At 39.2% G+C, this 17,197-nt stretch overlaps 1 protein-coding gene across 4 annotated transcripts in view; it reads left to right on the top strand.

The window, feature by feature from the left end:
• The window catches only part of Papola (poly(A) polymerase alpha), a 52,505-nt gene extending 38,272 nt beyond the window's left edge, over window positions 1-14,233 (top strand). Inside the window, exons 17-22 of one of the 4 annotated variants that reach the window (XM_051196561.1) lie at window positions 451-593; window positions 2,949-3,046; window positions 3,454-3,674; window positions 8,780-8,842; window positions 10,358-10,432; window positions 12,299-14,233. In XM_051196561.1, coding sequence (XP_051052518.1) covers window positions 451-593; window positions 2,949-3,046; window positions 3,454-3,674; window positions 8,780-8,842; window positions 10,358-10,432; window positions 12,299-12,394 — 696 coding nt within the window. In that variant the 3' untranslated portion in view covers window positions 12,395-14,233. Of the gene's footprint in view, window positions 1-450; window positions 594-2,945; window positions 3,047-3,453; window positions 3,675-8,779; window positions 8,843-10,357; window positions 10,433-12,298 lie in introns of all 4 variants that reach the window. The other 3 variants (XM_051196560.1, XM_051196563.1, XM_051196562.1) reach the window with 3 other exon arrangements.
• The last annotated feature ends 2,964 nt before the right edge of the window (window positions 14,234-17,197 follow it).

The following is a 17,197-nucleotide window of genomic DNA, read 5'->3' on the forward strand; positions in this document are numbered from 1 at the left end:
GTTTAGAGCCCTGGGATTAAGGGTGTGCTCCACCGTGCCTCTTTCTCCGTGTGACCTTTTCTTTCTTAAGAATAGTAAAAAACAGCAAAACCTTGTGGTCTTTGATGGATTTTTGTCAGTGTCCTGCTTAGAGTTTCTTTTTTTTTTTTTTTTTTTTTTTTCTCGTAACAGGGTTTCCCTGTGTAGCTTTGTAGACCAGGCTGGCCTCAAACTCACAGAGGCCACCAGCACACCTGTGTTTATAGTCCTGATAGAGGTTTCATAAACTTCTGTTCTGGTTTTAAATTTTTACTGTGTAAAAGCATGTGCATAAGTGTTCCCTTCTTTTCTTCATACCAAATCTGTAATTAAGTGAAAAGGTACATGACTTGTTGGTGGGTGATTTTCAAAAGAAAATCATGTAAATTTGAGTACCTAACGACATTGAAATTAATCTTCTCTTTGCTGCAGCATTCAACAGAAGGGGTCAAGTTAACAGCTCTGAATGATAGCAGCCTTGACTTGTCTATGGACAGTGATAACAGCATGTCTGTGCCTTCACCTACTAGTGCTATGAAGACCAGTCCATTGAACAGCTCTGGCAGCTCTCAGGGGTAAGGAAAGGGAAATGGAGGGGATAAAGTGTTCATTTCAGTAGCAATTTCTAAGTTTTAGTTTGAGGGTACTAATTTTTAATTTTGTCACTACTGTGTACACTTGTGTTTCACTTTGTTAGGATCATTGTGCCTTGGTTTATGAGTGACTGTTAGTGGCTTCATCCCTCCAGGGCCACCTCTTTAGAGAGCTGACAGAAGGACAGAGCAGCCTATGTCTAGACCTTCCTATCTCCATGATAGAGTTCGTCCAATACCATTATTGCTGTTAGAGACGGTTAAATTGAGTGGTCTTAGGTAAAGGAAACATTCTTTCCTTTAGAAGAATTTAATATGCTTAAAAACATACAAAGCAGTTTAAAATCAAGAAGAGGATGTGTCTGTGTTCTAAAATTTAGAGCACAATAGGGCTGCATTTACATTCACTGTTCACAGCTTAGTTATGTCTGGCCTTCTTTCAGGCAGGTCGTAACACACAACCTATTTTCACAGGGCCTAATGGCAGTTGTGATGGTTATACTGATGTCTACTAATAAGTTGACATGAAAACACTGACCTTCTCAGTCTTTCTGTTAACCGTTTAACCAGTGGCATAGGTGTTGTTCTGGAGAAGTTTGAAATAGAAAATGCTGCTATTGCATGGAGTCCACATGTACACTTTTTGTACATGGTCTTTTTCTAAGTAAACAGGCTCCATTGGAAGAATCTAGGCCTCACATTAGATATATCCTGTGAGTCTCAGATTTAACACAGTTTCTGATTTGTAGTGTTAGCTTCCATGTTTTATTTTGCATTTATTTATGTGTTAACACATAATGTGTTACAGTGTTAGAAATTAATCCAGGGCCTACATACTATAAAATGGGTAAATATCAATTTAACCAATTTATTTTTGTTAAACACTAAAAGGCTCGTGTTTGTTTGTTTGATTTTTCGAGACAGGGTTTCTCTATAGCTTTAGAACCTGTCCTGGAACTTGCTCTGTAGATCAGGTTGGCTTCGAACTCAGAGATCAGCCTGCCTCTGTCCCCCGAGTGCTGGGAGTAAAAGCATACGTCACCAAAGCCTCTTTTTAAAGGCAGGGTTTCAGTGCATAACCCTAGCTACCTCTGTGCACACCATTGTGGCATCAGACTCAGATCTGTGACCTTCAGTGTCTACTTGTCTTCCACCCTATTTTGATCTTTCCTGAGTGTCATCACCACTCTGTTATTGCAGTGTAGTCAGCGCTCTCTATAGCTTTAGAATGAACATTCTGGGCTGTGTGTACATGAGGTACCAGAAGTCAAGAAAGTGTTATTGCCATTGTCCCATTGTCCTGGCTTTACTCTCTACCTTCAGTTGTCAATGTGTGCTGTGGGGTGGGTAACCTAATGAATTTCTGCCTTTGTTTTTCTTTTGGACTTAAAAAAAAAAACTTAAACAAACAATATGGTAATATAATGCCAGTCAGTAGTGGTGCATGCTTTTAATCCCAGTGCTTGGGATGCAGAATGTGAGTTAAGGCTGGACTGGTATACATAGTGAGTTCCACGACAGCCAGGGCTACACAGAGAAATGCTGTCTTGAAAACAAAAACAAACAAAAAATGGTAATGTCATAGTTACTTGAACAAAAAAGCCGAGACAGGAGAGTAGAAGAGTGATCCCCCCCCCCCCCCCCCCAAGATGATATACCAACTTGCTGTGTGATGAAATAACAGCGGTAGACAGGGCTCGTACTCATCTTCCCAGAGCCATTCTTTGATTCTTCCTGACTGGTGACTTTGTTTTGTAAAGTACTAAAGTAAGGCCATCTGATGAGATGAGAGGACACTTCGGAGACCAGGGTCTTTGGGGGGCGGGGGTGTTAGCTCTTGTCACTTTAAGATTTCTTTATATCCCTTAGGTTCCATTCGCAGACACTTCTCAGACTTTTCTTTTTCTTATTCCTTTTTTTTTTTTTTTTTTTAATAGCAATCTATCACACTTGAAGAGCAGATACTTTAGAACTATTTTGTTTAAGATAGTCATTAATCATGTTAGATAGTTTTTAGATTAATACTGAGTCAAGTTAAATATTGTATAATGTCACTGCCAGATTTAATATTCATCTGTCTATTATTTAAAGTGCAGAGTAACTGCATCATTTTTTGTTTTTGGAAGCTACTGTTATATATGAAATGTATCACATCACAGGATGTTTGTTTACTGCTATACATATTTTGTGTGCTTTTTAATTGTTAGGAAAGCGTGGAACCTAAAACCAAAGAAACAGATCTGTAGTATATGTTAACTTTTATAATGGTTCTTAAAGTACTCTGATTGAACCTCTCTTCTGGCTCCTTTCTTTCTCTCTCCTTCCCTGTTTTAGCAGAAACAGCCCTGCTCCAGCTGTGACCGCAGCATCTGTGACCAGCATCCAGGCTTCTGAGGGTTCTGTGCCACAAGCAAATTCCAGTGAAAGCTCAGGGGGTAAAAAAGGTTTTGAATTTATTTATGTGCATGTGAGAGGCACTGTGTATGTGTAGCATTCTCAGAAGTCAGAAGAGCTCATCACATCTTCTGGGGCTGGAGTTAACAGATGGTTGTGAGCCTCTTAATGTAGCTGCTGAGAACCAAACTCCAGTCCTTTGCAAAATCAGCACATGTTTTAACCTCTGAGACATCTCTTCAGCCCCTGCCTTCCCCCCTTTTGTTTTTGAGGCAAAGTTTTAAGTTAGCCCAGACTAAGCTCCTGATGCTTTGGATGCTATCTCTTGTGTTGTGAGGTTGCAGGTGTGTACCTGGCTTTTGACCCCCAAAATGAGTTACAAACAAGCTTTCTTTGTAACTTGATGTTTAAAAATTTTAGTTTGTGTGCTTCTATCTTTACTGTTTAGGTCAATCAAGCGAAAGCATTCCTCAAACTGCCACACAGCCAGCCATTTCTCCACCACCAAAGCCTACGGTCTCCAGAGTTGTCTCCTCAACACGTCTGGTAAACCCATCGCCTAGACCTTCAGGAAATGCAGCAACAAAAGTACCTAATCCTATAGCAGGAGTCAAGAGGACATCCTCACCCCATAAAGAAGAAAGTCCTAAGAAAACCAAAACGGAAGAGGTATATTTGCATGCATACATACATACATACATACATACATACATACACACACACACACACACAGACAGCCCAGCTCACCTGTTCTTGCATTGCTTTCAGGAAGACCCTGGGCATCTGCACTGTTCATACAGAAGGACTCCCCACTTCTGCCACTCTGTGGGTAGTTGTCACATCTGGCCATAGTCTGAAACACACAATTAACATCCTAAGTTTTTATTCTCTAGCAACTATTTTATTTGTACTGATTCTTTATGGCTCTTTGGCATTTTGTATTGTAATTGGTAGCAGAGGGTGACAAGCACTAGCTGACTACTAGGGATTCCTGGGGAGAGAACTCAGTTCATTTTGCTTCTGAGCTGGAGCCCCAGTGCTCAGCATTTACTCTAATGACTGAACAAGTTGCAAAGGCAGATTAGTGTAGGGCCACCAACTCTCCAGGAAGCTTCTCTTCAGTGTTTAACAGTCCTTTCAAACCAGCATTGAGATTCAAGTAGTGTTAGAATCTAGTGTATTGTCAGGGAAATAAGATTCTGGGTGTTTATTCAGGGAGAAGTCACTTACACCAGAAACAGATGACCTCTGCAGGTTCCCATTCCAAGGATGCCTCTGGATGCTCTCTGTCTCCAACCAGGAAGTAAGAGAGCCAGCTGGGGTTCAGGCCCCCCAGACCTAGGTCAAAGCAGTGCCTGTCCCCATGCTCCAATGGGCGTGGTCAGTGCAACAAGTGCAGGCAGGGTGGATATCTCACTACAATTCCCCTTTTAGTCTAAAGAAAAGATTAGGCTCGATACAAAACTATATACAAAGACGGTAGATATCAAGTGTGCTCTAGGAAAAGGAAAATTAAGAAATCCACACTTAAGACCTATTGCTAGTGAGGTAATAAGAGCAAATGGTAAGAACTACTTATCCAGTCCTAGGGTGAAGGCATAACAGATTACTATAGAGTTGTCCTAAGCTGGAAAGTTTAAGTTTTGTATGTAATATTTCTATCTAGAAAGAGAGACCAATAATTGTGACATTCTAATCTTCAGCCTCATCAAAGACCTGAGAATGAAGATAATAATAGGGTAGACAGGAAGTGCAGGCGAGCAGCTTCCAAAAGGTGCAGTGAAGACAGAAACAGCAGGCTACCTGGCACAGAAACGTCAGGGCAACCAGTTTTGGCTAAGGCCTAGAGTATCTGACAGACCACTACAGAAGCAGGGAGGTGGAAAGGCTGTCTTACCCTGACCTGGTAAGGCTCAGCAGTCTTCTATGTTTGTCTCCTGCAAGCACAGTAGGACAGCACTCAAGGTGGGGGCAGTTCTTTGCCCAAGAGGCCATTAGCTGAGGAGAGAATGGACTCCAGAGTGACATCAGTGCCCAACATACTCTCAGGAATAGCTCGGTGCAGTCAGGAGCAATAGTGTCTCATGTCAACAGAGTACTAATATTAAAACATTTAAATGTCATGCTCTGTAGATCTATGAAGTCTTTGAAGATCAAACATCTATATCTGACTAATCTCATAGGTATAAGAAACATGGGTGAAGATAATCTATAATACTCAGGAACATAGCTATACAAATGATTGAAACTTCCCTAATTTAGCAAGGACAATGATTTTAGCAATATAACTATATACATACATACATACATATATACATGTAAATCTCTGAAACAGAGGTAGAATTGCACGACTTGATCAGAGGTCGAACGGTATAGTGTAACACTAGTGGGCACTGAGTTGACTGCTTGAGTCTTTATGGGTGGTTTGTGGTCCTGGAGAATCTGTATTGCTGTCACAGGATGTGCCATGCAAGCACTCTCCTTCCTACCAAGCTGCCCTCCACTCAATCAGTGTTGGTCTTAAAGCAGTGGTAGTCTTGTTGTGCAGTCTGCTCTCTGGGGTTATTCTGGAATGTGTTATTTACTTGTTACTAGATAGTTTCCATTGCCCAGAAGTACCAGTCGCCAAGTCACCTATTTCATGATCTATTCTGCTCCAGAATTTGTTATTTAGGGACCTTCTTTAGAATAGAAAAAAGAACCTAAGTTTCTCTTGGGTATCTGTTATACTTTGATTTGTATTGGTAAAGTGTGTCTAATCAAATTCCTTTTTCTTAGAAAGATACTGGAGATGTTTCAATTAACGGAGTAGCTTAAATGTTACAATTGTAAATTAGAATGAAATGGTTAGAACATACAAGATAAGTTCTGAAAACTTGCTGCATTTGTGGTGGGGAGGTTTTATTGGTTTTTGTTGTTTTGTTTGTGATGCTGGGATGTAATCTAGTGCCTTAGGTAATACTGGGCCGACAACCTACCCTAATCCTTTTGTGTTAGCTTATTCTTTCAGAGTGTTTCTTTTTGACTCCTGCCTTAGTCTTAAATGCTGGCTGGGTCTTGTTACTTGTTTGTTTTAGGTAGCCATATTAAAGCCTTCCTGATACTTTGCATCAGAGCCCTTCTAAGTGGTGGGTTCGAAAATTGGTTTTTGAGACAGTCTCAAAAACAGTACTTTGGGCTGTGGTGGCACTGGGGAGGCAGAGGCAGGTGGATCTCTGTGAGTTTGAGGCCAGCCTGGTCTACAGAGTGAGTTCCAGGACAGCCAGGTCAGTTAAACAAACAAAACCACCCTCTGCTTTCTGACTGCTGGGGTTGTAGGCATGATCTTTCCATGCCTGGCCTCCTTTAACCTCTGTTACAAGTTCTTTTAGAACACAACCCACACCATGTTACTGTTACTCCTTAGACTTGTATATTAGAATTTTTAAGATCATATCTGTAGCAGGGCAATGGTTGTGCACGTCTTTAATCACAGCACTTAGGAGGCAGAAGCAGGTGGATCTCTGTGATTTTGACACCAACCAGCCTGGTCTACAGAGTGAGTTCCAGGTCTGTTCACATAGAAACCCTGTCTTAATTGCCCTCCCACCCCCCAAGAAATCACATTTGTAAAAAAGAATGTGCAAAGTCAGATTAGTCTATGTGATAACATGATGTCCCTGATGATCTCACTGTTTTAAACTGCTTTTAAAATATGCTCTTGTTTAAAAACGGGGGGCCAAATGAAGGTAGGATGTTAAAATTACTTGGTGTCTTTTAAATATTCTTTAAAATAGAGGCTTCCTACTTTTTTCTTAAACAATTTTTTAAAAAATTTTTATAAATTTTGTCAGTCAAATTTCATTGGCTCTTTGGAACCAGTTAACAGTTGTAGAACTTTCTAAAGTATAGGAGGAGAGAGTGTTGCTCACTCGGGGCTGGTTGCATTTTCCAGTGGAAGCCCTTGAGGCTCACTGTCTCTTGTAGCTAAAAAACTAATTTTAATAAAAGTATTAAGCCTGGCATCTCATAGTACTGAATCAATTAAGTGGATTATGAGGTGACCGGCCTTAATTGGGCCATTTGCTCTCTGTTCATGTATTACGCGTGATTAGGCACACACTATATTTTCAGCAGTTGGGGTTGAGAAATAGGCAAGCATTGGCTTAATAGTGAGGCCATCTCATAAACAAAAACTCAGGAAGAGTTAGTTGTCTTTGTCCATTCACATGTATATAGGAGGGTTTTAGATGCTGTCTCAGGTTAGGTCAGCTTAGTGTGGACATTGTATCCTAATAAAGTAAGCATGGTAAGTTTGTTCTGTTATAGCCTGTGGATAAATTTAAGATACACATGTACTTTAAAAGTTTTAGTGTATGTGGTACTGGGAATCGAACTTGGCCATTTCTGCATACACGAACTCATGTCCCATGGAGTCAACCTCCAAGCCCTTAAAACTTTTGTATATGGGAAAATTTAAATATGTGGAAAAATAATAATAAGTGCACTGTTAAATTATTGTCATCCAGCTTCAATAGTCAACTATTGATCGGCCTTTTTTATTTACAGCCTGTCTTCATTCAGGTATATGATTTCAATAGTTAAGTATTTGAATGTGTTTATAAATTAGGACCAGTAACAATCATTGAAGTATATGTATCACCATGAGATCAATAATAATTCTTAAGTGTGACATTCAGTATTTGTATAGTTGTAAACAAATGATTGTTCTTAATTTGTTTGTAAGAAACAAATAAGGCCATTTTTTGTTTGTTTTGTTTTTCGAGATGGGGTTTTTGTCTGTATAGTTTTGGAGCCTGTCCTGGCTCTTGCACTGTAGACCAGGCTGGCCTCCAATTCACAGAAATCTGCCTGCTTCTGCCTCCTGAGTGATGGGGTTAAAAGGTATGCACCACCACTGCACAGCTGTGAGCCAACAACACATTTAACACTTGGCAAGGCCATTGTTAAATTTAGTTTTTACTGTAGTTTTTTTTTTTTTTTAAGTTACCTGTGGCTTTTTTTTTTTTTTTTTTAATTTCTTTAAAATATTAGGGACTAAGGAGATAGCCTTGTCTATGAAATGCAAGGACCCAGTACCATGTAAAAAGCCAAGCACAGTGGCCCATGCTGGGCCTCCCAGTGCCAGAGGGCAGGTGGTCCAACTGAGGATTCTGGATGGCTCATGAGGATCTGCGCCTGAGGGTGCCCTCTGACCTCCATGTGCACACTTATGCATACATCTCTTCAAGTCCTCTGTAGTTAATAAAGCTGAGGGAAGAAAAGGCTAGCATAGGTTTGAAAGACCCGGGGAGGACACAGGCCCTGCGCTGCTTTCCAGTATTGAGCTTTCCTGAGAAAAAGGTTATGTGCACAGGTGTTTCTGGAGTAGTGTGAGCTAAAGGACTATTCTGTATCAAAGTTTCTAGTCATTTGCTAGACTAGTGAGCACAGTAAGCTTCCTTCACTGGGGATCCTGTTGTTCTCATTGTCAGGGTTGTTTGATCAGGGAACTATTTTCCTTAGGAAAAACATTCTGTGAGCTTTGTGGTTTGGGGAATGTACTTTATGTGATGGGATTGACAAAAATAGTTTTTATCATGTTTAAAATGTTGGTGCTTATTAAAGTTAAGTTCAATTACTTCCTCTCAAAAGCCCCTGTAGAAAGAGACTCTGATCTATTTTTAAGACTATTTCATCTTTATGGACTTGAAAACTTTATAAATTAAAGCGTTAATTGGCGAATAATCTAAATTTTTCATTTTGGAGAATAAAGCTTTTTTTTTTAAAAACAGGATGAAACAAGTGAAGATGCTAACTGTCTTGATTTGAGTGGACATGATAAAACAGAAGCAAAGGTATATAACTTAGCCTTTCGGGTAGCAGTGCAGACGTGGTGCACGTGCCTGTTGGCCGGCGGTGCACTGTTTCTTCACTGGACTATGGGGCTCACTGCTGCTTTTAGAGACCTGTTGGTTTCTTTTTAATGTCAGTTAATGCCTAAAACTGATGGGACTAGACCAGTCTGTAAGACAGCAGCCTAGAGAAGGTAAGGTGTGGAGTAAGGGTTGTGTGTTACTAGTGTCAGCACAGGGAGGGAGGCGTGGGTACGTGGGCTGGGAGGGAAGGTGGAGGGCTGTTGCTTTGGAAGAGATGGTAACTGCTTCTAGTAGAACTTGCCTGGTGGCTTGTAATTCAAGGCAGTCTTCGAGACTGACAGGGTTTATTGAGGAAAGTGGTTTCCAGCAGTTTGGTTTGAATTTGTAATGAGGAAGAAGTTGGTTGTGTTCATTGGGAAAGACTGAGAAGGACATGGTTTTAGAAACTGGAATATGCAAAAGGCTAAACTTTCCCAATTTAGCCAAATTCCCATGAAGAAAATTTTAATAAGTATCCTTTTGGTGTCCTTCAAGGTTTTTGTGTATACATATATGTACCAATGCCTTTTACTTTCTATTTATAATGCATTTTGCAAACTAAGAAAACATGTTTATGTTATATAATCTGCATGACTGTATGGGAAGGTTTTTTTTTTTTTTTTTTTTTTTTTTTTTTTTAATAAATCATACCTTACTCAACTAGTTGCTTATTGTCGGCAATTGTTCCCCATTAAAAACAAGTTCGTACCTTCCCACTGCAGCATTGCAGTATCTGCCATTCAGTTACACTTTTTTAATAAACTTTTAAGAACTTGATACATATTCCAAATAGTCCCCAAGAAAGGCTCCACTCCTTCCATTCTTCATGCTCGTATCGGTTTCCTGGGGAAAACAATTATGGTTCCAGTTTTCATGTTTTAGAAATGTTTTTACCTGTATTTGCATTTATGTGTACTTTATACACTACTGTAGATAGGGACGCTGCCATGAGATGACACAGTTCACTCACAGTAGAACTGGGGCATTGATTGTTAGACAGAGGAGTTTGGGAGAGACTGGATGCAAGGGACATTACAGAAGTTAACTGTAGATAATGGGGCAGTTTTGTGCCTCTTAGTAATTTTATTTAATAACATTATGCATTTTCTCCCTACATAGTTAAGAACTTTCTTTGGATTTATTCTCTGTTAATTATTGTCTGGGTAACATTTTCTAAACTGCCTGTGTATACCCCTAATTAGTACTTGTTAAAATGTACTAGTTAGTGATATTTGGGAACCATGAGCTACTTTGAGCATATCTCATAATCTATATCTGAAATGGAGAAATAACTTATAACAGGGTTAATGGCACACTGTGATATTGTGTAAGTACATCTCCATTTTGCTAATTTGTCTTATTTATTAACCACTATGCCCATTTATACTCTTTAATTTTTTTTTTTTCTTTTTTAATTAAAAGTCTCTTCCCCTCTCCCCATCCTTTGTCTCCCAGGAACAAGTTGATATGGAGACAAGTGCGATTCAGTCAGAAACTGTTCCGACATCGGCTTCTCTGTTGGCCTCTCAGGTACTAAGTGCAAAAGCATGGAACGTTTTGTTAGTGACTCTGCTAATAGAGTGGTATATTGATATAAAGGGTTGATGCTAGACATAACATTTTGTTTGGGAAGTGATTACTTAAACCCTGTAAGCCTCCTGGAGTTTAAAGGCACGCAGACTCTGAGCTGTTAGGTTACTTTGTCTCAGAGCTGTGGCATACACTGGCAGGGCTGCTGGGAGGCTAAGACAAAGCTTCCAGGGCCTAAACTATCTTGAGTTGTGTAGTGAGATCCCCATCAGGAGAAGAAGGCAGCTGTAGCTCCCCTGTTATACTGCAAGTCCTTCAGATCCTCAACTGTTTGTGTTTGTGATGGTGTCAACATTTATTTATAGTTCAAAGACTGACAGTGGAACAAAGCAAAAAAAAAAAAAAAAACCTGTTAAGGGCTTCTTTTCAGGGCTTATGGAGGTTTTGTTTGTTTGGCTTCATTCATTCGTTACTTAAGCACAGTTGTTTTTATTTTAATTTTTTTTGTTTTTTTGTTTTCTGAGATAAGGTCTCACTTTGTAGCCTAGGCTCTCCTGATCTGCCTTTGGCTCCCTGTGTTTGTGTGTTTAGTCTTAGTGCTGACTTTCTTCAGTGTGCAGCACAGGACTCATTGGTTAAGGCTGTTGGTGTCCCCATCTGCCTTCACTGATTTGCAGGTCTTTATTGTTCTCTCTTGCAGTACCTATTTGGTACTGAAATAATTTTTATTTTTATACCTTTCACCAACTAAAATTGAGAGCTAAATAAAATAACAAGGAGAGAAATGTGCTTTGTATCGATACTCATTTACCATACAGCTTTTTTTTTTTTTTTTTTTTTTTTTTTTTTTTTTTGTAGTTTGTCTTCCTGAGTATATTCTTACAGCATGGTGAGCTGTTGGTGTTGCCTTTTAAAGTTTTTTTTTTTTTTTTTTTTTTTAAATGTGTAGAGTTTTCATTCAAATGAAAGGATTTATAAACCAGTCAAAGAAAAACCACTTCAGTTATGCTGCTTTTAAAGAATGCATCTTTTATCCTGTGATTATATGGAAGGTCTTGTTTCTGAGGAAGTAGTAGCATGTAAATATATTTTTGCCACATCTTGAGGTAATTACATATGAATTGGTAGCTCTCCATTGCTTCAGAATAATCCAGGGTTAAAGCTCAGAGGAAGGTAGATTGGCTTTGACTTATTGATGCTGAAGCTGCATGAGGAAGAACAACTTCTGTATCTCTTTGCAAACTTCGCATAAAGAATTTTATGATTTACCTCTGTTTTTGAATGTTAAAGATGCTTTGTGATATAATCTCTTCAATGCAGTTTTTAAAATTCCCTAAATGTTTGGTTAATTAAATTATTGTTTAGTTGTTTACAGTTAATTTATAATTTATAGTGTCAGAAAATAATTGCAAATTGCTGCTTCTGTGTGTCAGGTGAATTTAAGCATTCTTCCACATGAGGGCGCTCCAACACCTTCTTGTTAGAGCTGTTGGTGTAGCTAAACACAGTCGCACATCGACTTAATCGTTTATAGGTGATTATTAGTGAAATATATTCTGAGATCTGCATTTGAAATTATTATAGAAGGGCTTTTGACATATAATGAAAATATTGTTGCTAATTGTGCTTTTTGAAAATTTCTGCAAGCATAGAATATATGTGTATGGGTTACATTTATATTTGCGTTGCATGTTATACCACTTTAAATTGCTTTTTTTTTTTGTTTTTTTGTTTTTTTGTTTTTTGTTGAATACTTGCCTTATAATAAAGTTTCATCTTTCCCTAGAAAATAAAGCAGTGGGAAATCTATCCCATTGTAAATTACAGTGCTTTAAATCATGATGTGTTCTTTGCTTTCATTCTCAGAAAACATCCAGTACAGACCTTTCTGATATCCCTGCTCTCCCTGCAAATCCTATTCCTGTTATCAAGAATTCAATAAAACTGAGACTGAATCGGTAAAACCACCTCAGGGTCCATAAACAGTATCTGCCAACTCAACCTGTTGTCTTCAGATGCTTAAAAAGAAAGAAAGGAAAAAACAAAAGCAAAACAAAACAAGGAGAATGGAGGGTACAAGACTAGACATGACTGACAGTGGATTTAGATTTTGGTGACCTCCTTTACTTGGGTTCATCAGCACTTGATCAGAGGTCCAGGTTAGTATGCGAAGCCAGGAGTACGATTATTACTGTGTTAGCAACAGTTGTATTAACTATTTCAGAAAAATTACTGCCTTTAAGAAGGAAGAAAAACAAAACCCTCAAGCTGTGTTTGTATCCATAATTGACATCCGTTGGGTTTATTTGTGATGCATTGTTTGGAAATTTGCAATACAAACTGGCATAAGAATTCCTTATTCTGATGATGCACTTTTATGTATTTTTTATTAGAAAGTAGAACTAATTTTAGATTTTCAGCTTAATGGATTTTCATCCCCCCCTCCCCCAAAGAATTTTCTTTACAATTAGTCTTTAAATTGGATGCCTTGTGCTGTGGTGTTACTGCTCTGCCTCAGAGAGGACAAGGGGGCCCCTAGAGGGCCCCTAGCTCTGTCCCGAAGAGGCAGTGTGACCTTTAGGGTAAATTGTCAATGCTAAGGTATACTTTGGACACTGAAAAAAAAAAAAAAATTAGGAGACATTTGGCTTTGATGGGTTATGATGAACAATTATATATTCCTTTTATTTATAGAGGTGTTTTATAGTGCAGTCAGGCAGCAGTGTGTTTCTGGAGCTCTGTGTTGCCTTCAGCCTATTATCTTCAGAACAGCGAGAGCGCTTCCTCCTCCCCTGTTTGCCTTTCTTTTTTCCCTTTTGCTTGTATACACAAGGTAAGGCTTGTTACGCAGAAACCAGAATGCCAGTATTTTCCTAAGCCGAGACGCAAAACTGGTGACCCTTTAGCTACATGGCATAGAACACTACCTTTGGTCCCATGGCTAGAACTTGAGAATGACTGAAAGCCATACCTGTGAAGCATCTCCCAAGGATTGCTTGGATCTTTAAGAGGATTTTTGTACACTCCACAGAACTCTGTCTTAGACAAATTGATTTTCAATTTTAAAAGTGGGCAAAAAGGCATTTTCTTCCAGATTTTTAAACTAATTTTTATTTTTAACCAGTTTATCAAAAATTGTCAGTGAATTTTACATACAGAAACATTTTAAAAATCATTTCTAGCAAGCACTTGACATTTAGTCAGCTCTCCACTTTTGAATTTTTTTTTTTGTTCTATCAAAATTAGAAACCTCCTTTAAAGACAATTTCTCATAATTAAGTAGCAGATTTCTTGTCCATCTTTGTGACGTCTGAGGGATGCCAGATGTTACTATACTTATCCTTTTAATCTGGACAAAGCAAACCAGTAGCATCAGATCTTTGTGTGAGCATGGACTTTTGAATCCTCTGTTTCGCTGTGTTCTGTCACACACTTGTGCATTTTCATGCTGAACTGCAATTACTTAAACTCTTCCCTGTCCTTCTAAATTAATTTCCAAAGTTGGAGAATAGTCTTTCCCCTTAAGCTATGCATTAATTAAGGCTTTCTTTTACCACTTACATTGTTTATATACAGTATTTCTACTCTCCACCTCTTGCTCTGCAGTCACCTTGCCCTCCCTCCAACCACTTGAGTAAAGAAGATGGTCTGCTAACAGGTGACGTGTAACGGTGTCCGTGTGTGTAGCCAGAGTTAGATGACATCACCAGGCACAGAATTAGTCTTGTCATTTTGTTTACACATTGGGGAAAAATTCAGTTTAATAAACGTTCCATGTAACTGCATCCAAGTTTCGCCAGGCTGGAGACGTGGATCTTTTCTGTGTAGTGACTTTTTAATTCTAGTTTTCATAACCTGGAGATCAGACTGTTGCTTTCGCATGATGTAAGTAGTGTCTCATGACTGAAGTTTGCTTTGTTTTATAGTATCTGTACTCCTTGTATTTTTCAAGAGCTATTTTGTAAACAGATGATGTATTTCTCCATTGAAAACACAATAAAAAAAAAAACAGCACAATCACAGTTGGCTGATTTCTTTTGACTGTCCCTGCCCCCTACCTCCGGTGGTCTACTTTGTTTACTTATAAATGTGTGGTGCGCTCATCAGTGAAGATTTGGAATTTAATGGTATGCTTGGCAGATTTGTTTTAGGTTAATCTATTTGCAACCTAGTGCACATTTGTCTCACACGATGGCAGGCATTTCCTCTTCCAGGGTTTGAGTACAGTTAGCATTAATTCTCTTTGAATGATTCCGTCCTCTGCAGTAGTACTCGTCCGCACTATAGATTTCCCGTGTGCATCCGTGTGACCTGTGTACTCTGAACTCTTTCATACTGCTGCCTTTCAAGTCTTTTTGTACCTCCCTCTATGCCAGCAGATGGCACTGTTGGTTTTCTGTGCATTTATAATTGTATTCTACAAGCAGCTTGAATCTTGTTTATTTTACTGAATCAAATTCTGGTGTTTTCTTAAACCCTCACATTGCATGGAATAGAAGTGAACTACCCTTTGAGTTTGTGATGACTGACTTTTAGATATGATTATCTTTGTGCCTTAGTAGAAAGACATATAAAAACCATTTCCAAAGGGTTAGCAGCTGTGCACATTTCATCCCATCTCTAAAACTTCAAATTTTGAGAAGCTTCATTAAGTATATGACTTCAGGGGGCACTTCTTATTGACATAGAATATACATTTGGGGCTTATTCAGCAAAAGCGAATATATATGGTAAGAATTTCTCAGGACTCACTCTATTGCTACAGAATTGAGCTCACCCTATTCCTACCCTTGGTAGACAACTAGCCATGGACTGGACCTGGCTTCCTGAGCTTTGTCACCCACGTAGCTCATAGGCATTTCCAGTATCTTGTTAAACTAGTAAAATGATAATTGAAAATGTTTTGTGGCTCGGGTAAGTTCTGGAATAAAAAGTTTATGTTTTCTAATTAGCACCTCTGTTTTTGTTTTTTTTTTTTTTTTCTTTTTCCCCCCCTCTACACAGAAAAAACTTTTAAAGCTCTGCATGTTAATTCTGGCTGCATCCAAGGTGGCAGCAAATGACCAGCAGTCCAAGTAGTAACTGACATATGAAAGGACCAATCACTGTTGTACATTGTGGGCTGAACCCGTGCAACCCCAGTGTGCTTGCGTGCATTTGAACAGAATGGTGAATTGTTTTCTAAAGGCATTGCACACACATTTGGATCTCTTACCTGTTTTAATTCTAATAAAAATTAATAGTGTAATGAAAAGAAGCTACCCTTTGGCCTGAATTGTATGTGTGTGTTTTTTTTTTTTTTTTAGTTCACACTTCTGTTAGCTTTTGTCAAAGCAATACCAGAAGTAGATGCTATTTTGACTCAGACCTGAGCTTAGTAAATGAGGTATTATCTTGTCCCATGTTAAATATGGCCTTCAGGTATATAGAAACAAATGGTCTAATTCTGTGTGATATGTTTATAGAACAAGCCCCCCTCTTTTTACCAATTTAAAAATTGTAGCCCAATTTTCCTCCCTAGGCTTAATGGTAGAAAAGAAAAAGGGTTCTTTTGTTGTTGGGCACATAGTATATTGATTTGATTTCTCTGCTCTTATTTGGTGGCTGGGGGCAGAACATGGGTCTTCCTGGGGCAGGCAAGCACTTTTTAGCTGCATCTACACCCCATGATGCTCTCTGATCTTGAAAGGAGGTTCAGACAGCATCGTTCTATGTGAGTAACAGTGATACAGGCTAATAATAGGATGTGTACTCAATCCCAGACCTTTGTGGTCTTTAAAAAAACAAACAAACAAATGTAATAGTCCATAAAGCTTTAGAGCTTTAGTGAATTGTCGTGCATGTATTTTTTCCTAGATGTGACTTGCTTGTGGAATCACTTGGCCTTCCTCTGTCTTCCTTGGAGATCTGCTCAAGGCTCCTCTGCTCTGGGAATATCCTAGTTGTTGATCAAATGACACTGTTTGTTGAAAGGGATTCAAGTGCATGTTACTTTTCCTTGTCTTAGTCCTAGTGCTCTTTTGTTTTTGTTTTTGACTGGCTATGTTGGCATTTGTGGAACCTCCCTGGGTGACCTTAGGCCACCAGGACATAGGTACCTCCAATACCCCTTAATCTTCCCTTAGCTCTTATGCTAAAGAGTTTGGCTTCCTGATGACAGAACTTTGCAGTAGCCAGACCACTCAACACAGCAATCATGGGAGCAGCTCCAGTCTGGCAGTTTGTAGCATTGACCTGTGTCTGTGCACTGCAGTTTATCCAGATTGGCACTTGGGCAGGAGCTCTGGATTCTTCTTAAGTGGTAATGCCTCAGAGAATCTCTCCCAGAGTCACCTGGATGGTATTTGTCTAAGTTGGTCCTCTGGGGATGCATGCTGCCAGCATTCTAGGCTCCTGGGTGTTTGCAATGCTTACTGATATAAGCCAGACTTTCCAGGTGGTCTTTCAGTCTTTCTCTGGCATGGTGGCAGCTGAATAGAAAGAGGGTCTAGCAAGGTCTAGCAAGGTAGCAGGTGAGTCCTTGGGCCTTTTGAAAGGAGGGTTACAGCTGTTTAAGTCAAGATTGTGCCTCTCTTCTCCTTCCTTGTATCATTTTCATTTGGTGAGAGCATGCTTCCTAAGGCTACAGTAGCCTCCAGAATGCTTGGGCCATAGTGTATTACCACACCTGGCTCAGATAGTCATTTGTTTAATGTAATTAGGGCAGTTTGTTTATGAGTTGGGTTTATTTTCTTGGTAAGGCCTCTTTGTAGACCTGGTTGGCCT

This window comes from Phodopus roborovskii, unplaced genomic scaffold (assembly GCF_943737965.1).
Source record: "Phodopus roborovskii unplaced genomic scaffold, PHOROB, whole genome shotgun sequence".
NCBI classification, from domain to species: Eukaryota; Metazoa; Chordata; class Mammalia; order Rodentia; family Cricetidae; genus Phodopus; species Phodopus roborovskii.